Raw genomic sequence first — 21418 nt, 5'->3', positions numbered from 1 at the left:
TCTGAAAATCTAGGGATTAATTTTAGGGCGTGGTTTCTATCCACTCTGCACGTAAGAAACCTGGTTAAGTATCTCACATTTTGAATTTTTTTTCGAAAATGAAGATCTCTTGGTTTTGCAGTAGGAAAGAAAGGAAACAGCCAGGTTTAATATGAACCTAAAATTGTAGTAACAGCCGCACTACATACTTGCTAACACTAGATGGGGTGTAAGGAAAGAGTGAAAGGGAAAGCCAGGGAACAGCAAAACCTTGGAGGTCCAAGCTACCCCAGGCACAGAAACAGTTTAAGCAGAGCAGGGCTTCCTCCATGTTTTCAAAAGCCAAAACTGATGATAAATGGACAAGGACTCGTTTGCCCACGTTGCCCATCCCTCTGGCAGTGTGGATCTTCACAGCGTGGATATTTTAACATGCACGACACACCACTATTAGTCTCATTATCTACATTTTATTCATATTTTGAAAGAGTACATACATGTGTCAGTAGCATAGATTGCATCAGCTCCTCTTTACTAAAAAAAGCTCTATGTCTATACAGCCTTAAAATGCTCCCACTGTAGCTAGCACATTGTATTAAACCTATGCTTATATAAACTACTGTTCTTTACATAGTTGTATGTCTTTTAGAATACATCAAAAATTACAAGGTGGCATGTTCTGTTATCCTTCCTCACTGTTCTGATGGTCTAACAGTTGCAGTAAATTATGGATATGCATAGTTTATTTATTACTCAAAACAATTTCCATTACAGAATGTAGACCATGGAGACAAAACTTGTTGCATTTGGGAAGGCACAAAGTACTTTTGATGCTTGGTGATTTCTGCTCTTATGGCTGCATCCTACAGCTTCTCCTTGGGAGTGGAAAGAGCAGAAGGCGGCTCTTTCTGAGACACTGCCTGTTTAGCCCTGAGAAATGTACCATCATCTCTTTCCTTTATCAAGTGGTGCTTTTCTTCCCTCCCTCTTAGCTGCTTTGACCTCCCGTGCACTAACTCAGCAGAACAGGCAGGGCAGCCGCCCCGAACCCCGAGACCACTGCGGCCGGGAGTGCTGCTGAGCTGGGCTTGCTGCCCAACGCACACGGCTACTCAGAAGCGGCAGCCTGCCCACGGCATTCATTTCCCTCGCTTTCTTCTTCTGGTCCCACATGAATGAGCTAGACTCACTTTATCCTCTTTATTAAGCCTGGCTCTGCAGAGACCATTTTAATTTAATTCAACTTGATAGCCAAGTCTCAAAATCCCCTTGGCTCTTGAAAGAGTACCATCTCCTGGTATTGGATACACCAGCGCTTTTCCCCATCCTCTTGCTTTCCTTCATGTAAAAAAATGACAAGATCCAATTTCTCTAAACTGGCTTTTAGCTCTGACTGATGCCCCTTGCTGAATGAATGGTACCCACAGTGATCCCCAACAGAAAGCGCTGGCGCTCTGAGAAATGTCCCTCCTTGGCAGAACATCTGGCTCTCCTTAAACATGCACACTGGGCAGAAAAGCAATTAAAGAATGCCTTCCCACAACACAGTTTAAAGAAACATCGTTTGCCAACCATGCACACTTTAAAAAGTAAACTGGAACATGATAAGAAATTGCATTCACTAGCAGACATATGATTCATCTCTTCATTTTGCCAGATTTGTTAGCTTCATGCTAGAAGAGGTATTGCTAAAACCTGCTGCAGAGGGTTGATTTGCATCTACTGGTCTGACTGAACCAACATGACTGACGCTGCATCGGGATTTGGAGGGCAGAGCACAATACTTCAGGTGGCTGGATGGACTAAGTTGCCAATGTGATTAAAAATAAAACCAAGATGAGCACCTCTATAGGAAAAATATTTAACACATCATTTAAAACCACAATAAAATTAGTTATGTCTCTGACAGTAATAATTTTATTTCATAGCAGCAAGGCAACAGTTGGGGAAGGCTGTGATATTCCAGGTCACTGGTAGGTTTTTGACTCCTCACAGGAGTTCTTGTGCATAATCCTCTTCTGCAGCACTGTTCACATCTCAGATGTTGGAAAGCCTGTGCGAATGTCTCAATTTGTGACAACAGACTATGTTTCACATGTCCAGGGCAAAAACATGACACTCAGCACAGAGACGGTGAGACAACCCTGCATATGAAGGAAAAAAGGACAATTTCCTTTGCCCTGCCTGCTTTACGCAGAGCCTCCCGGTTATCTGAGGCAGCAGCAAGACATGATAAAACAACCTAATATGCTAAGTGGTATGAAAACATAAAGAAACATATAGTGTAAATGAACAAACAAGGCCTCTGATACACAGCTTTGTTGGGTAAGGCTGGTGGAGAGCCTTTCCAGGAAAAGTCGGAAAAGTCGCTAGCTGTTATCCCGGCAGAGGCTCTGCATGCCAGGACTGCCCAGAATGACTGAATGCCTTAGTCTGTAGCCACCCAAAACACCCATGTAGTGTGGTCTGTTTAACCTTCGGTGGCCTGGTAACCTGGCAAAAGCCTGGAGCCACCAAGAGGAAACCCTTCTTGGAGCCAGGGTTAGCTCTAGCCTAAAACAGCTCCAGCTGCCTTGGTTTGAAGAGACTCGGTGATACCCAAGTCACATTTAGACCTCAGCCAGAATGAGGAGTCCTCAAATACAGCTTGTGATGCCCAAAACCTGAATTTATTGCTTGTGAGCTGTGCTGAAGGGAGAAAACTGGAGAATAAATCATCTCATTGTGTACAGACAAGCCACACCACGGAGAACACGAATGTGGATATGTGTTTTATGCTGAACTTAAGCTGTGCCTTCTAGAATGAGAGATCACTACACATTTACTTGTTACAACATCCCAGAATCTACTGGGATCATCAGGAAGAGTGTGGATTAGGGCAACACGGGGTGGATTGCTGAAATACATATTAAAACAGAAAGTGGCCAGAATTTGTAGTTGCTTCATTCATGGCACCAAGCAGACCTCTGGTATTATCTGTCTATGTTAACTTGTTAAGATCTCACAGTCTAGAAGTGACGTATCCTTCTTTTCCTGGCTACCCTGTAACTGTGGGCTGGGCTCTTTGTTATGCACAATTTGTTGCTGAAATAGTGATCAATGGAAGAAAAATGGAATAGATTTTGACTTTCCTTTTAATTTACAGTGAATTAAAATGATGCCCCAGTCTTACTATAAACCACAAAGAGAGATTTTTGAAGACAGACCTCAGGAAACAAAACTAAAGTGTATTCTGGAACATTACTGTTCACTTTTACAATTCATCAGCAACCATGAAGAACTGGCTCTAATCTTAAAATCATCACTAATATCATTTCTATGTCTTGTATGGCTTACTCTTCACTTTCTTATGAGATGTTCAATTCAAGGTAGTTTTCTGGGTAAAATTTAGATCATTCTCTTAGATGTCTAAATTAATCCTAATGCACTGCACTCTCCTCTGAATGACTGCAGATTGCAAAGTGTCTTCGAAAAAGGATAAACCAGACATGTCATGCAGTAACCAAGTAAATGCAATCCCTGATTAATATGCAAGTTTGAAAAGTTCAGAAAATGTCATCATACTCCATAGGTGCACCCTGGTTTTGGAAAGGTCTCTTTTTGTTTTGTTTGTGTATAAATATCATTCTACATGAACTTCACTTCAGCAGCTTTTCATAAACTCAAGTCAATGACAATATGTTCAAATATTTGAGTGTTTCCTTTAAAACTAGAGGCAAAGAAAAAATCTCTTCGATCTGTTGACACAGCTGTGAAAGACCGCGGTGCTTGCACATAGATTTCTTTAAATAATCTGAAGATCTTCTTTTCACCATCCCACTGGTATATCTGGGAGAAGGTATAGTCACTTCCCAAGGCTAGGTAGTAATTGTTCTTGAAGGAGAAAGGCTGCAGCGTCATGGCTCCTCGGGATGGAAGAGCCTGTATCTCCACAAACTGTTTGCTATTCCATTTCATAACTCTGGAGTCACCAATGAATCTCGTGAGTGTGATGTACAGGTTCTCTTGCATCCTGAAACTCTTCACAGCCAAGACATCTTCCATGTTGGGGATTTCACTGTGTGGGACAAACTTTTTGGAGACTTTGTTCCACTGGAGTATAATGGGAACCTGGGAACGGCTAGAGAGGATTAAATATGATTTCCCATCTATATCGAGAAACTCAGCATCGGTGTCCCTGAACCACTCGTGAAGGGACTGGTATGAGTAAAATCCTTTGTTATTCCACTTGTACACTGTTGACAAACCCGCTTTAGAGCTATCTGCTATGACAAAAAACATTTCACTGTCTATCTCAAAAAGCTCTATATCATTTGGCTTGGAAATGCGAGATACTTCGATATCCTGGAATTTGACAAACTTCGTCCAGCTTTCGTCATACTTGTAAATGTGTGAGCCACCAAAGAGCTGTGCCACCACCACAAAGACTTGGTCACCAACAAGAATGGCTTTACATCCCACTATGGACTGACCTATTGCCCAAAGAAAAAAAAAAAATCACATATATTAACACAGTACAAAGCACGCTTTAAGCCACAGAAAGATTACAACATTACCCCCACCTTCTAAAAATTTGCACCATCTCATAATTTGTCTTCTGCTACATGCCATCAGAGCTTCTTCTCATGCTTTTTTCTCCCCAGTAACTGGAAAGATGACTTCAAATGTTGGAAAAGTCACACCCTTCAAGGTGTGCAAGTATGATGCACCCTAAAATGTTCATTCTTTTTTATGTAGAAAACTTTTTCTTTCTCTGTTTGTTCAAACACATGCCCCCTAATATCTGAAACAATTATTTAAGCCAAATTTTATTATCTTAGAATAACAGGAGTTGTTATCTCATGACTCAGCAGGAATCTGAAATTCTCTTATTCTTGGAATGTCTGTCATTACAGCTTCACTAGGAGAATGAAATATAGTCTACTTGTCTTGCTCCAAGAGGGCCAGAGTCAGCTTTTTGCTGCTGTAAATAGAAATATTGATGCATCGTGTGGATGTATCAACTGACAGCAGGATGAAAAAGATAAATCTAACTCTGTTGTTTATGTTAAGCATTCTTGAGATTACATTAAACTAGAAATATTTAGGAATACTGCAGTTCCTAGATTAGATCACATTGAGCTAAAGTCCATTTTGAGAATGTCAAGTCGCTATACAAGAACCACATCAAAAAAATAACATCTAGACTATTTACGAAAGGTTTAGTTGGAAGAAGAGATGAATTCCTCCCTGAAGCAGATAGTTTAAGTAGTACCAGAACTGCACAGGTTCCCCTGTGCGTGCTTGGTCACAGTCACTACGGGAGACTCACCCTGGCATCTCTGCTGGCCCCGACCCACAGCTGTGTCACAGCTGGCCTGGCATGACCCACCACCCTTCCAGCACAGGAGAGGGGGGATCCATCTCAAGTACCATAAGGCATCTGCAGTGTAGACATGAATGCTTGAGCCAACCATCCAGGCTCTTTCTAGTCTAACTTGGTCAAAAAGCACTCTAGAAGATTCCACCTGATGTGTAGATGTCTCCTTTTGCAGAGGGCAGCAACACCTGTTCTCTGCATAGGCTGAGTGTAAAGGCAATCTTGACAACTAACACAGCTCCATAAGCCCATGTTGTAAAGGGCTAAATCCAGATACCCAAATGCCAAGCATACAGTTAGTAATGAAACTCCCCGTGGAGCACAGAGCTGGCTCCGGAGCTCTACAAAACACTCTTTAGGCTGTGGAAGAGGCTCTCTACATGCCAGTTTCCCCTGGAAAAAGTCTCTTGCTCACATGCCAGAGTTCAGAGCTCAAGCTCAGGCTTTCCAGGAACGCGGGACGGTTACTTGAGAAAAGAGTCTGGGCACATACGCTGGGTGTGGAGCTACAACACTTGCCCCAGCAGAAGTGTCTCCTAATCCTGTCATTCACAGAAAGCTGAAATACATCCAGAAGACAGCAATCTTTGGAAATGACCCAAATTCTCAGCTTCATTTCCAGAGCTTTTCTAAAGCTCTGCTAGTTCTCTTTGGGCCATGGACTTCTCAATTTACATCCACTAGTATATATTTCTCCCTAGTCTACCAAAACACAATGAAACCTAAAACAAAGCAAGATTTTTCATTTCCAAAATTTCCTGACAGCGGGGTAGCACCTTGTAAACTTTCATTAGTGACACACACAGCTGATCTGATGAGGTAGGTGCTCTCTGCCTTTGTAGAAAACACCAAATGAGAACGCAGCATTCTCTTTGTTTCCAAAAATGCAAGGTAGAAAATAATCTATCACATGTAACAAGGAACAGGAGGAAAGCATGCTCCATGGGTAAATATAGCTCCCGAGGCTTCAGAACCAATAGCTTGAAGTAGCTGGTAAATGGTGCAGCATACAACAGCTCTAAAGACTGCTATGCTGTGACTGAGCTCTGTACAGCACCATGAGCGTCGGCCAGGGACAGAATGGCTATTAGCATTAAAAAATCACCTGGCACCCACGTGGGCTTTGTGTTTGATAAGTAATCTGGCCATGATGCTAATTTAGCATCTTTGTTAATGAAAATTATAGATGAAAGCTTTACGCACATCTCTTCAGCTAATGATCATGGTTTAAATATTTCTATGTCATCTTCAGCTGTGAAACACGCTTTCCTGGCCAGCCCACCCTAGACGCACCCTTCAGACCTATTTCCTTCTACATGCAATAGAGTATTTTAAAATTATTCAGGCACTTTGGCAAGAGGGAGGGCTCCTTTGACCTATACTTTAACTCACAGTGTGATTCAGGCAGAGAGTGTCTAAGCTGGGCCACAGCGTGACATTCATATCAAGTGTTTGTGCCTTCAGCACAATTTACAAGATTAGGCAAAAAAAGTCTAGTTTTTGTGCGACCGTGAGGTTAAATGTGCGTGTGTTAACAAGATGCACTACTCCATGAAATCACTCATGTCCCAACATTATAAACATTGATCGGCAAACTTCAGCAGAGATTCAGAACAAAAACCATCAGCTGGTCCCATCTATGAATCTCACCCTTGTGAAAAGCCAGTAGTTCATCAACAACTGGAATCCCAGTGTTCATATACCTGTGATATTGTCATAACTCCTGAAATTCATTTCAATGTGATCCCACTCCAGCACCATGCAGTTCTCCATGCTGGGCTGTGCAATGGCTACGAACACGTCATTCTTTGAGTTGAATGTATCCACTGAAACTGACTGGTAGGGCAAAATCTGGTGAACAACAAAATCTAGAAACATACATTTACAACAATTAGGATACATCCTTGCTAGGAACATAGGGTAAGTGGCTACTGATTGTAACGATTAACACTGAAAAATGAGTGAAATACTCTGGATTTTGTATAACGCTATCATGGAAGTGTCAGTGCTCCCGTTAGGCATGCAGCAACAGGGGAAAGCTTCTGCTGCTTTAGGCTTCATAAACTGCCCCCTGGAAATACAGTTGCCAAGGAGATCAAATAGGTAAATAGTAGCAGAAATCAGATTTTCCAGCTAGGCTGGCTGGTATCAGTGAAATCAGGATGTCAAGAGAGAAGTCTCTTTCTCCACAGCTGGAAGTTGTTTTCCCATCAAGCGAAATGGCCTTGCTAGAATCACTTTCAAGCTGAGAGACAGCAACTTCCAGCTGAAGTCCAATAACTTCTTAAGTCATGCAAATTTAATCACTAGTAATTTGTGTTATGCTAAACCAGGCAGAAAGTGAAATGATAAGCTGAAGTTTGCCTGGGGATAATCCCGTTTTGGCTAGACCATAGACAAAATGGTGTAATCAAAAACTTGGTTAACATAACGTTTTATGGGGCATTGTAAAGTAGTTTAGGGATAAAATACAACCAACCTGCAAATTACTATCCAGTGGAAAACTTATTCTAAATACTAAGACTGAGGAGCTGGAGCAACCTGTAAAGACTAAGAGTGTAACTCCAAAATTCAAGATTTCTTCTCAAAATCCAAGTGCCTTTGTAGATTCAACTCTAAAATTCACCCTGGGCTAAGTCGGCAGTAACGACAGAGCCAATCTGGGGCAAAGCAAGGAGGCTTGGGTCTGAATGTGATACTTGGCCTGACAGCTGGGGAACGTCATTATTATCAGAAAAAGAAACCAGTGTAGCAGAGTTGACAAAGACAAGACAGCACTTGGGTCTAGAACACGGCAGAAGGCCTGCGCTGAAGTTATATATGGATATAGATAAATAGAAAAGGAAATGCATTTTCCACTACGATGGAGTTTCTCAGGAGAACCATACACCGCTCTGTTTCAAGCTCCATTTGCTACACGGTTTCATCATGCACTCCTACGCTGGAAGGGCCTGAGCACCCAGGGATTTTGGTGAGATGGTAATTAAGTCCTCACTCGAGTCCCTCATTTCGGTGCATTATGAAATAATTGTTTTCGAATGAAGAAATCTCTCTCTCTGCATGCTTGAAAGCCTTGCCCTTGAGGAGTTACACTTCTGAAGAATAAAGATAGATGACTACCATTAAACAAACAGAGCAGATTCTACAGCTGCAAAAGAAATGACAGTCTCCATTCTTCGAGGGAATATTATAAATAGAGTTTGGGCTTGATTCATAAATGTTGGTAGGAAAACAAGAAAGTTATCTTCATTCTTACTGGGAAAATAAAAGAACCGGAGAAAATTGACATCAAAATATGCAGACATTAAGTCATAAATCACAGAAGGTAGCTAAGGATGGGACAATAACAGATATTGCCAGAGAAAATCAAAGTAGTTTTTAAATCTTGAGGAAAAATAACAAAAAGCCCCACTAGCACTGAAAAAGACATCTCTTGAAATCTGAACAGTTGTGAAACACTTTGAGGGAATCTGTGAATTAAACCAAACCATTCTGTGTGTTAAAACCCACTGCTCATTCAGATATGATTCAGTGCTAACATAACTATTTTTACTTGTACCTGTCATTCGGCTCTTTATGTCACTGGATGAGTAAAAATGGGTAACTAAATCAGTCATAATCAGTAAAAAGCAATAAACATTGTTTTTAGCACCAGTTGGAAATACCAGACTCTAATGTGGAACAGGGTTACACAGTAAAGAGATGCTGCCACATCAGGCTTGCCAAATATTTAGGTCTTGGGGGTTTAATTTAGTTTTACAGGCAGATCCACATGCCCTGCTTTAATGCTAGAAAGAGCTTGTATGGTAAATATAGGGTTGGGGGGAGATGTTTCCCAACATTTTTCTCTTTAAGCTGGATCAGCCTGCACAGAAGAGGGAAGAGGATGCGGCCCTCATCCCCCCCGGGCTGCTGGCTGCATGGGCTGTCGCTCTCTCCCTCTCGCCCCAATACAGTTTTGCTCTCCCTGGGTCAAAACACGTGGTTTTAATAGTTTTCTGCTGGCTGAGGGCTGGGGTGGTCACCCCATCCTGCAGCCACCCATTCCATCTCTGCTCCTTTGGCTATTGAACTGGCACAAGCTGCCAGGAATAAGGGACCCAACGCTTCTGTTGTTGGGCCGATTTCCCTCCCGCAGCCCCTGCTCTGGCTGACCCCAGCACACAGGAGCACAGGTGCCTCCTTTGGCAGCAGCTCCTAAACTGCATCCTGCCACCAGCTGGTCCTCCTCTCCTCATGGCCCTTCTTCCCCATGGTGGAGACTGCTGCTCCAGGTGAGGCTACCCAGCACTTGGAGGTGCTGCCAGGGAGCGTCGGCCATCCCTCCCGCTGTCCCACCACGGGGGCATGGGTGACCTCCCGCACAGCAGTGGCTGACTCGATTTGCAAACTACCTTCCTTCCAGTCCCAGGGAAAGAGAGTACCACCTCCTGAAGACGGTCCCAGCTAGGAGAAGAAAGGGGAAAACCAGCTCCCAAAGCTCGGCGAGGTGATTGCTGCTGGCAGGTCTGGGCAAGGCAGGTCCCAGGCACACACACAGCCTGTTGCCAGTGACTGCGGGAGTGCGAGGCTCGTTTTCCAGTCTCCTGAAAGTAAGTACCCGTTCCTCTGCCATGCTTACAGCCACAGCGCAGCCCCCTCACACACTGTTGTGGGGCAAAGATGAGAAATGAAGTGAAACGGCTTAACCTGCTTCCCTGATGCAAGCTGTGAGGAATGGAAAAGCGAGATGCTATCACAAAAAGAGTTAAAAGTGCAGATCACCGACACTGTGAATCACTTTTGCTGTGAATAAGTGATAGCAGCATTTTGTTCTCTGGCCTTTTTTTTTTTTCCTCAATATGGCAGCACCTCTTTACATCTCTCCTCCTGTCACCATTTTATCAGTTCAGAGCGCGCAATGAACTGATGGAGCCTCTGAGATGCACATTTTATCAAGCAAACTGCTTTGTTACCACATCCTACATCCAGTCATGCTTGGCATGGAGTACCAGAGACCAGGAATGATGGAGAGTCTGATCACGCCTGGCAAAGGATGGAAATAAGGTACTGAAGACTAATGTGAGTTAAAGAGGTTTGCAGAGCACTGCCCATCGATGAATGGGAAAGGAGAATGCTGCTTTACTTTAAAATATGGTACAAGCCTGAGCCTGTGACTAATCAATCCTCAGGGAACGAATATGGGCGTATTTACACTCCCTTTGGACCTGGGGGAGGCAACTGCGGAGAAGGAAAAAGCAGCTGTGGCCTGACACAGCAGGCTGCCAAGGCCACCGCAGGGTCACAGCTCCAGCACGGCAGCTTGCAGTTCAGTACAGGGGACATGATGCCGTCTCAGGGGTGACACTCCTAGAGATTTGCATTTCTACTCCACTCTTCTCTGTTTTGTCTCGTATGGGTCATTTCTGCACGCGGCCTGTCCCTCTCGCGGCCTGTCCCTCTCGCGGCCTTCCCTCACAGCAGCCAGCAAACGGCTGGTTTGAAAATGTCCTTTACTCTCTGAAGAGTATGTCACAGCTATTTGCTGTGCTGTGAGAACATTTCTCTGGTGGCATCTGAACAAATACTAAGCCAGGCAATCCTTGCACCACACAACGCCTTAGCTCCCCAGCAAACTTTACGGCCTGTGAAATTAGTTATGCTTGGTGTCATTCCGCTTAGAGCGGACAAAGGGACTAACGTCAAGGGTGAATTTTGCCTGCAGCAACTTTGTAGTTAGGTTTGTAGGTGAAAAGAGATGGCAGAGGGCAGGTAGGTCAGTACAGGTCTGAGGGTGAGGTAGATAAGGCTTGTTCTCGCACACTGTTAGTGCTGCGCAATCGCTTAAAGCAGACTGGAATGAGGGGAAGACCACTTTTCCTTTGCACTTTTGCATCTCGGTGGATTTGCAGACACAGGGATGTAACTTTGGTACTGTTCTAAGCTACATTGCTCTCCTGCTTTTGACATCCTTTTATGCAGCATATTATCCCACTTTACCTCTGCTGCTCTTCTGAGGTATTTTTGCATCTTGTGTTACTTCTCTTTGCCTTTATATATTGCCCTTGAATTATCTTTCATACCTTGTCCTGAAACTTTATTTTACATTACTAGTAATTAACTTTTCTATTGTCTCAATGATGACGGCTGACTCGATGACAGATGAGAAATCAAACGCCTCTGATATTACTGTGTAGAAAAAAGACAGTACTGACATCATATATATGAAAGATGAAAAACAATACTCGTAACTGATATTCTCAGTTATATGATGTGACTACATTTAAAGATAGTTAACCGCAGCTGTTTCATCATAAAATACAAGCATAGCCACATGCGAGTTTCTCTTTACTCCCTTCAGCATGCTTTACATTACCTAAAATAAAAATCAAGATCCTAAACAAGACAGTAGTCTGAATATTATTGGACATTTCTCTCCAACTTAATGGAGTTCCATAAAGAACTGCTGGCGGTATTGCCACAACATTTGATGCTATTAAATCGTGGCCTATTGAATAAAGATAACAGATATAGCCACATTATTTGAACTTCTTTTCATTGCTTTCTGTGAAATACAGAGATTTTGGGAAATTCATCTGCCATAACTGTATGGCTTTATTCCAGATAATAGAAAGCATTCTATGATGAAAATTAAGTCACAAAGTGAGTCATAATCAAGTCTTTTGGAATATGAAAAGTCACAGCTCTTTTCCCATTATCACTTAATCCAAATAAAAACTTGGTACTTACTTTGGCTTCAAAATGTAATTTTCCCATTTTATGCTTGTTCCAGTACTCAGAAATGCTTGCTATGTAACCCTTTCCTCCCCCCAGATCATGCTCACAGAAGCAAAAGGGTATAGTCTAAACTTCTGATATTTAACCATTTGTAGTGTGCTTAGAAATATACATTCTGAATACCTGTAGTGGTGCATTCATAATCAAAACTTGTCACATCATTTAACTTCTTATCCTGATATTCTGCTGGACCAATACACAGGACATCAGAAACAGTGGAATTTGTCATCTTTAACCACAAAAACAACCACTTGGTTTTGCAGTCACACTCAAATTTATTTCCCCTTAAATCTCTAAAAAACACACAGAAATAAACATATTTGAAAAGGTTGATAGCAATATGAATACTACAGAACTGTTATCACCTTGACATGCTGAATTTAAAAATATCTGAGTAGCCTTGAAATGTTTTTAAATGGAGAACAGGGTAGTTAAGTTTTATTTGGACTCTTTTACTATGGACTCTCCTTCACTGAGTGTTGTCCTTGGAAAAACTGTTTCAATCTAGGAAATACACCCACGTATAATCTTACTAATAGAGCACTGTGATTCATGTATGAAGTCATTCATGTTTAAAAGTTTTCATGGGATTAGGACTATAACGTAATAAATCCTAACACTGCGGCTGTCTGCTCAAACCTCCACAGCACCATTTACCACTGACACAGATAAATCCCATTCCTTCACTAAACTGCTCCAGTACTGCTGGCTGACAGAGGCGCCTTGCTGGTACCATTTCTCTTTACATTAAAATACAGATGTAAGGCTTGTATTTTAGAATCACTGCTGATGTGGAGTCAATTTAACCTCCCTCTAGTAATGTATGTGCAATTTCAACACTGTACCTGTTCTTTGATCCCTTGGCAATTTTTGTGGCTTACAATTATACTTTGCTATTTGTGAGAGCAAGGCAAAAAACAGGGGAAGGTGACTAGCAGCTCAGTTATACAAGAAAACACTGATAGTAAGTCAGCAATGTGTTACAACTGCACAAAACCAAGAAAAAAAAAAGCCTTCTTTTAAAATGAATGCCTTCTACTAAAATAATCTCAGGGAATACACGCAACAATAACAGGAAAAAATGTTCAGAGAAACTGTAGTTTTAAAATTCGTTGTCTCTCTTTTCCCCCAAAAAAATGTATATAAAACATTGGAAAGAAGAACAATAATGAAAGCTATGTACAGCATCCCGAGAAGAAACAGTGATTTGAGAAATAGTAGTTCTTTTAGAGGAGACTATCAAGTAAATAATTTTAAAATGAGAAACACTAGAACAACAAAACGCAGATTTCTTTTCTGTGCAGATATCAGAGCACCACACAAACCCTGAACATAAACAGTAACAGAAGCAAGCAGTCAATAGAAAGATTCTCGTTACTTACAGTTCAATTAAAGAATCTAAATCACTGAAGACATCCCTTGGCAGAGCTTTGAGTTGGTTATTGGCCAAAGAACTACAAAAGAAAGTTAGAGCTTAGTATGATTGCTGTCTCTTGTCTGGCTGACTCTTACTAAGTCTGTGTTCACTTGCATATTGCTAACTACTGGCATCACTAGTAGTTACGAGGAACAGGCACATATTAATTATTCTTAATCACAAATGACTATTTCTTGAAACTCACATAAAAGTAAAATATCTAAAGCTTTTTTATTGCCCAAGTGCATATGTAACACACAGAGCAACCACTGGGCGTGCTGAAAAGAAACAGGGTGTTAATCCCGAGTGCGTGGTGTGAGGGTGACACCAGTGCAGCACCTGTGTGACAGTGGCACCAGTGCGGCACCCGCGGTGACACCCGCGCCCCTGCACCAGCTGTGAGTGTGCACAGGCAGCCGAACACACCACCGTGCTGCCCCAGCCGGACTTTTTTAAAGGCGATTTTTAAATTTGTGGAAGGCATACTGTTGACAGTGGGAGGAAGCTGATACACAGAGGGGAAGGGAGGTATTCTATGTGTCAGGAAAACCAATGGTCCTCCAGAAGGGTTTTATTCAAATACAAATTACTCTACCGAGTGTTAAATAACTTACAGGTGAGTCAGGTCTCGAAGGCCACGAAACGCATTTCTTGAAATGGTTTCAATTTTGTTTCCTTCAATGAACCTAGGCAAAAAAAAAAAAAATTAAAAGACTTTAATGAGCAGTATTATTAGCATCACCAGTGCTTTAACATATGGTCTCCAAATTCAGCTGGTTCCTAGGCTGCCCCTTCAGACGTAAAGGGGTGGAAGTCTCAGTGGAGCTGCTCACATTCCCTTTTCCCCTTTCCTCAGGTGGATCACAGGGAACAACACAGGTACCGGGCAGCACAAGGGAGAGTCTGTGACACAAATATCCAGCACGAAGAACAAAATGAACAAAGCAAAAAACGTTATACCTCTGCTGGGTAATTCTCTTGGGGTGTGTTATGTGGGGCAAGAGACTTGTGTAGGAGAGGCCTCTGAGACGGACTTTAGAAGCTCAAGTCCTACCTTCCTCTCACAAATCACCTGCATTTTGAAACCGCAGGGCAGCGCAGCAGTGCCGGGGCTGCCCGGGCTGCAGACAGACGCTCGGACGGGGAGCTGCCGTGGCTGCACACGCAGTGCCACTGTCGCACCCACAGAGATGCAGCTACATACTGGTAGGCATCCGGAGTCTGCACAGATGGCAAGACCGCTGCCTTGTTCTTCTCCTTGCTGCCGCAGTTCAGCTCTCTCCAGCCGGGACACCAGCTCTGCAGCCTGTCCTGCTGCTCACAAGTCACAGCCCAGCACACTGGGGAAATAATGACGGGCACATATCGATTCCAGGAGCATGCTGCTCCTCCTGACTGCATGTCAGCATTTAAAGAAAGAGCTGATATTTGAGCATCTTGACCCCCAAGCACTTGAGGACACATCCCTAACTACAGCATCAGCCCTGCAAAGCGATTGCAGCCAGGTGGCCATCAAGATATTGCATGGTACAGCTGTACCTAAAGGAAGACAACTGCATGCTGACTTTATAAAAGGTTCTATGAGATAAAAGTGTCTCCCTTCCTCCTACACATCCTTTTTTGCCTTCCAGGGAAACAGAGGAAAAATGCTATGAGCCAAGGTGTCTTTGAGGGAGAGTCAAGATGTGGATGCTAGAGATGAGAAGAGCTCTTGGTTCTACAGTTTAGGCATAGCCAAAATCCTTCCTGAAGTGACCATGACCCTGACTGCAGGCAAAGGGTACAGATGAGAAACTGTTGTGTCTACGAGGAAGACGTCAGAAGAGGGTCAGCCGTACCACGTTACAAGGCTGCCTGAGGACATGAATTCAATCTGCAGTTGAGAGCCAACCCGACTCCTGACACCCTCACCAGCACCTGGCACCACCGCACAGCGCCAGCGCACCGGTCTGTGTGAATAAACACGGCTTCATTGCACACACTGCAGCGGGATGGTGCAAATTTGGGCTGGGACTCAGAAAGTCGCTGGATTTCTTAGTCAGCAAACCTGGCCTTGAAGGGGTGCTACCCTGCAAACGCCACTCCGATCGCCAGCAAAGCTCCTGTCTGCATCAGACCTGTCTTGTCCGGACTCTGCACACAGAGCCATTTAGTTTAAGGGCGCACTGAATGCCACTATCAGTGCTGCAAGCACAGCAGGACACAGCTGGAGATAGAAATATATACATAGGTATCTGCTGTGGGTGCTCCCCAGCTGCTCTTCATCCAGAGACTTTGGTTTGTGCACAAAGAAACTTGTCATTCTTGTTTCTCAGTGAGGTTTTCTAATTCTCCATAAGGTCTGATGACTTGTAACTGTGAACTTGTAATGGTGTTAGTAGCTGCACGGCCAAAAAAAATCCTGAAGAGAGGCCACTCGCACCCAGCTCCCAAACAGCAGAGGTGTGATTTGCTGGGAAAAGGACAAGTTCTGTGGACTTGCCAGGGCGGGCGACCACAACCATTAACCAAGACGACTTGTCCGGCTGCAGCTAAAGGAAATTGAAACTACAAGGCTTTACCAGTCTTCACTCTGCTCCCTGGTTTGCAGCTGGCAACCAGGGACAGGGGTGTCCCCTTTGACCGGCTGAGGAGGGGCAGGATTTTTTTATTTCAGAGAAGACCCTGGCTGCAGTAACCAGTGCAACTGCTACAACAGCATGTCCTGCTGGGACATGCTCCATGTTAGACACATTAGCAAGCCATTAATTAAACAACATACAAATGTTTTGCTTCCTTTTTGCAAACATTCTGCAAACTACTTTTTTCCTGCAGACACACAGAAAAGAAAATGATTAGATAACTAGCTATCGTTGAAAAATCCAGATGTAGCTGAACTGTGGATTTCAGCATATACCATTTACCATTATCCTCTATTTCTTGATCTGAAAATTCCATTGGCTGCTCCGCACGTATCAGACTACTAGTTCTGAATATGCCCCTCCTGAATACCTACTTGCCTGCAAGCCTTTAGCAGGAATCAGTTTTATGAGCATTGTTCTTCCTTTAGAAAAAGACAGAAACGTCTTCCACAGCTAATCTTCAGCACAGGAAGGTGGGTGGAAAGATGAATTTTTTTGCAGGTCATATTCAGAGTTTCAAACGTACCAACTCATGTCCAGTAACACAGAGAAATGGCTGTCCTTTGGAGTACGAAGTGAGGACAACCTGGTACCAGGGCTAATACTTTTTTTTTAAAAGAAAAAAAGGTGACCTAAAAAAAAAAGATGGGGAAAGAAATGAAGGTAACGTAAAAATCAATGAAGAAGTGAACTAAGTAAAGGAAAGTTGAATAAATTTAAGTAATAATATACATAATTACAATAATATATATGCTATGATATATATATTTATATTTTCATATATTTATTTGTAATATGCCACGGGCATTAAATGAGATATCAGAAAAAAGGCGAAGTTGGAGAGGAAAGTTTGGGAGAATAGGACCAGTTTGGTAATCAGGGCTGTTCTGGGCAGTATATGGATACTCTGCACCTCCTCCCCAGGCTGCCAGCAGGCCAGGAGAGGTTTCCCCACCTCCTTCTGCGGTTCAAACCTCCTTGACAGTGACAGCACTGTTCTGGAAAGCCAGGACAAGCTCTTGCTCAGCAGGCCCTTTTCAGTGTATGGTAATCGCGTGGAACTACCCTGTGCTCACAGCATATTTTAAAATCCACTGCAACCTCTGAGAAATGGTGAGCCACCATAAAGGACATTTGCACAGGAGTGGAACATAAATCCTTCATCTCCCCTGCTCCTGGGAATCACAGTAAAGACTAAGACTCCACAGCAGGACTCTTGGCAACTTATCAAAACATCTTGATTTATAAAGGACAAGGGAAGACATAAAATACCAAACTTACAGGTATTCTAGATGGAAGAGACCAGCAAAGGCATCATCTCGGATAACAGTGAAGGAGTTAGAGTTCAGCAAGCTGAAAATGGAGAGCAGCCATTAGGAAAGCACATTAAAATTTGACACAGTGGATTATGCCCATTGTGTTTATTGCCCATGACCAAACTCATCTTACTGACTCAAGCCCATACTGCCCTACCAATGCAGCACACATAAAATACTGTGGAATGGTCTATAAAAAAAAAAAAAAATCAAAGGCATAATGTGATGCTAGTTAATGCCCACCACTTCCCAGGAATAATGTTCGATGTGCCATTCACCTTGGTGAAATGCAACCTGGCCCTTGACTCTCTGGTCCTCTGAGCAGAACAAGCCATCCTTAGAGGGTAGGTCTGCTGAGTGTGTACCCCGGTTGCCTACCACTCCTTCACCCACACTGAAAATTTTCAAGAAACCATCTCAGCACCATTTCTGAGCTCCCAGAAAGAGGGGGAGCACATTTTCACAAGCACCAGCTCTCACTTGTGCAGTCTGGGTGGGTGAGCACCTGCTCATTTTGCACTCCCCGGGGGTGCTCCCAGCCTGACCTGGGACAGCACACGGCTCACGCGGCCCGTTTGTCAGCTGGAATCGCAGACGTGCCCAAACCGCCAGAATCCTGCCATGCTCGCAAAACAAAGCCCTGTGTCCACAGGCAGCAAGGAGGAGCGGCAGTGCTGCCTGCTCCAGGCACTGCCTTGCATGAATGTCAGGGACAAAACACTAGAGCTGCGCCGGAGTGGCTGACACCTGAGCCAGGACAAGGCGGTCATGGAGAAGGATGCTAAGGAAAGGCTTTGCCAGCAAAGTTCTTTCTTTGCTGTTTCAGCACAATGATATCCAGCGTTGATGTTCAAAGGCACAGAGAGAAACCTCTAGCAAAACTTCTAATTCAGTCTAAAGAACAAGTGCTATTCAAAAGGAACCATTTTTGGTAAATCTCAGAATTTTCTGCTATGAGTGAAAATGCCTGCACTAATCACTTTATTAGAGTAACTTATTAATCCTCTTTTTGTGTGGTTTTAGGCATTTTACTAAAATTAATTTAGAAGTCTAATGAACATGAAATGCAAACCTTCCCTATGATCCTTGGTTATTATGCTAATACTAGACAAATGCCTTAAATTATCTCAAAGAAATCTGACAAAGATTCAGACCACCATCAAAAAGAAACCCTTGCATTACTGCTTTACCGTTACTGCCACAGAAGACACAGTGTTGAAGTACCCAAGTGCTCAATTATGCATGTATCCTTTGGTCATTTGATCATTCTTCTTTCTCACGTTTGAAGGGAAAAGTCACAAATTACACTAACCAACACAATTAGTCAGGGCCCAAGGTGGTGGTGGTGGTGCTGACAAACCTCTCTTACTCCCATATCTGATCTACCGCATAAAGTGACACGGGCAACTTCTGACTTTCTCAACAACTGACCTCTGCCCCACCACCCCACACACCCCAGCATCTCCTCCTGGAAACCTATTACAGCAAAGGAAAAAGCATAACCTTCAATCACTCTTCCTCCCTTCCCAGTACCACTATCCAGAACAAGCCAGATTCCCCCCATCTCTAATTTTCATAGAATCATAGAATCATTTCAGTTGGAAGAGACCCTCAGGATCATTGAGTCCAACCATAACGTAACCAACTCTAGCACTAAACCATGTCCCTAAGAACCTCATCGAAATGCCTTTTAAACACCTCCAGGGATGGTTACTCCACCGCTTCCCTGGGCAGCCTGTTCCAACACCTGAAACTCTTTCCGCTAAGAATTTTTTCCTAATATCCAACCTAAATCTCCCCTGGCGCAACTTGAGTTTCTCTCAACCTAGCCTTGGACTCATCTCTTTCCTTCCCAGCTGGCAGGAGTCTGCTGTCTGCCCCCACTCACAGGTGGCCAAAGTCGCCCTGTCCTCTGCCCAGGGCTCTGTGCTGGGCCCCAAGTCCCACAAAAACTTGGGTTTGGAACTGGTGCTATGCTAGAGAGGATGAAAGCCTCCCCCTCTTGCCTCGTTCACTTCTCTCCACCATTTTTCATGGGGTGCTGCTCCTCCTCAAATAGCAAGACAGGCCTTTGAGTCAAGCAAGTTGAGGGTGCCCGAGGAGACAGGGCCACCACCCTACCAGATGCCTTTAGGGACTCTCTCTTGCTAAGAACTGATTTTAACGTCTAGCTCTTTGGCAAGCATTTAGCCTGTCTTTCTGGTGTGCCTTGCATCTTTTTGCTGATTTTTTCTTTGCAACATGCCTTTGATTTGGGAATAACCTGGTCCAGATGAGGGGAGATGTGGAGAGCCTGCTTTGTACCAGGCGTTGCAGGCAGGCTGCCCAGGGCTAGGCAGGGCATGGGCAGTGGCATTCCTTCGAGCAGGCTACCAGGGAAACAAGTACCCAGGCTCCCCAGGGGGGTTGTACTGCCCCCCGTATCTCTGTGCTTTCCCGGTTACTGCCTCCCAGGACAGCTAAACCAAAGCAAATTTGGGTAAGATACAGGAGCTGCAGGCACACACCTGGCTGCAACCTGGGCGCAACCAAGCGACTTGCCCGAGGTCAGGCAGGAGGGAGGGGAGCAGCGTGCCGGGCGCTGGACCGCAGCCTCCCAGCGCACAGGACCACCAGGTCAGAAGGCGTCTGAAAGGCCACCCTTCAAGCTGGATGCCGAAGCACAGAGTCATGCTGCAGACAGTACCAGTGCTTCATGCACAGAGGTTTTCCTCTAAGGTGTGTCCCAGCAGCCTCTGCTCACCCCCCATCATGTCCCAAAACCAACAGGAGAGTCCCGGGCACAAAGTGAGCAGGAGTGAGAACTACCACACAACTCCAGGGGAAAACTCTGCCCTAAACTTACTAAAGCTGAAACTTTAAAAAAAAAAAAAAAAAAAAAAAGGACCTTAGGGTATCAGAAAACATTTTATCTTCCTTCAGCCACTACACACATGTTTTATGAAGTGGTTCATGAGCAGAAAATGCATCCTTCTGTTATGAAACAGCAGCTACATCGGGGGGCTGCACAAGCTGGGGATCTACCCGCTATCTCCCTTTCTACAAGGGCACCCGCACTCTGTTTAGGAAGAAGGGGCCAAGTGCTAATCGGCCGTTGTCATTTTTAGTGCCGTACTTACAGCAGCTGCAGGGACGGCAGGTGGGAAAACATCCTGTCCTTGACTTCGGAGAAGGTCCCGTTAACCAGGCTCCTGGAACAAAAGAAAAAAAAGAGAAGCCGCCCATCGAGCGGGACCGCCCCGCATCCCCCTCGCCGTCTCTCGCCCCCACCCCGCCGCACTCACAAGGAGCCCAGGCCGGCGGGCAGGCTGCGGGGTGGCCCCGCCGCCCCCACGCACAGCGCCGACTCCCGCCAGCAGCTGCAGGGCGGCGCGCAGCGCGGCGGCCTCCGCGGCAGCGCGGCTGCGGGCAGCAGCAGCAGCGGCAGCGGCAGCAGCAGCAGCAGCGCGGCGGGGGCGGCGGAGCGCAGAGCCCGCAGCCGCAGCGGGGCCGCCATGCCGCCGCTGCCCGCCGGCCGGCGGCCGCTTCCCGCCGCCTCCCGCGCCCTGACATCAGCGCGGCGCCGCCCCGCCGCTGCGGGGCCGGACCGGGGGCGGTGAGAGGTGGCGCCCCCCCGCTCCTGAATCCCGAGTGAAGGAAAACGATACCCCCTTGTCCACCAGCATCCTCCCCCTTCTAGCGCCTCTGTGAAACCCGTCCATCACCTGGCATCACAGCAACTGTAGCGAGACTCCAGGGACGTCTACACTAAGAAAGAAGCGGATGGGATGGTGACACCGTAGAATCATGGGTGGTTCGCAGAACAGTAGTGTGTGTGTGTGCGTGTGTGTGAAGTACCGACTGATCAAGTCATGTTGTATCTGAACGCCTGAAAGGTGTAAGAGCCACGCGTGAAACCTCATGTGGGGTGCTCCAGTTTGATTGGGAGACCCCGTACACATTGTTAGGG

General features: G+C 44.8%; 1 protein-coding gene across 1 annotated transcript; it reads right to left on the bottom strand.

Moving 5' to 3' along the window:
- Positions 1-503: 503 nt before the first annotated feature.
- On the bottom strand, positions 504-20965 carry LGI2 (leucine rich repeat LGI family member 2). Its single transcript, XM_065633763.1, has 8 exons — positions 20754-20965; positions 20589-20660; positions 17435-17506; positions 14147-14218; positions 13498-13569; positions 12239-12408; positions 7042-7206; positions 504-4451 (listed from the first exon to the last, which is right to left on the bottom strand). Exons 1-8 carry the CDS (start codon positions 20963-20965, stop codon positions 3634-3636), a joined length of 1653 nt encoding a protein of 550 aa, XP_065489835.1. The 3' UTR covers positions 504-3633.
- Between the last annotated feature and the right edge of the window lie 453 nt (positions 20966-21418).

Source organism: Caloenas nicobarica, chromosome 4, assembly GCF_036013445.1.
Source record: "Caloenas nicobarica isolate bCalNic1 chromosome 4, bCalNic1.hap1, whole genome shotgun sequence".
Taxonomy (NCBI): domain Eukaryota; kingdom Metazoa; phylum Chordata; class Aves; order Columbiformes; family Columbidae; genus Caloenas; species Caloenas nicobarica.
Note: the sequence above shows the minus strand (reverse complement) of the source record. Positions and strands in the feature narration are given on the sequence as shown.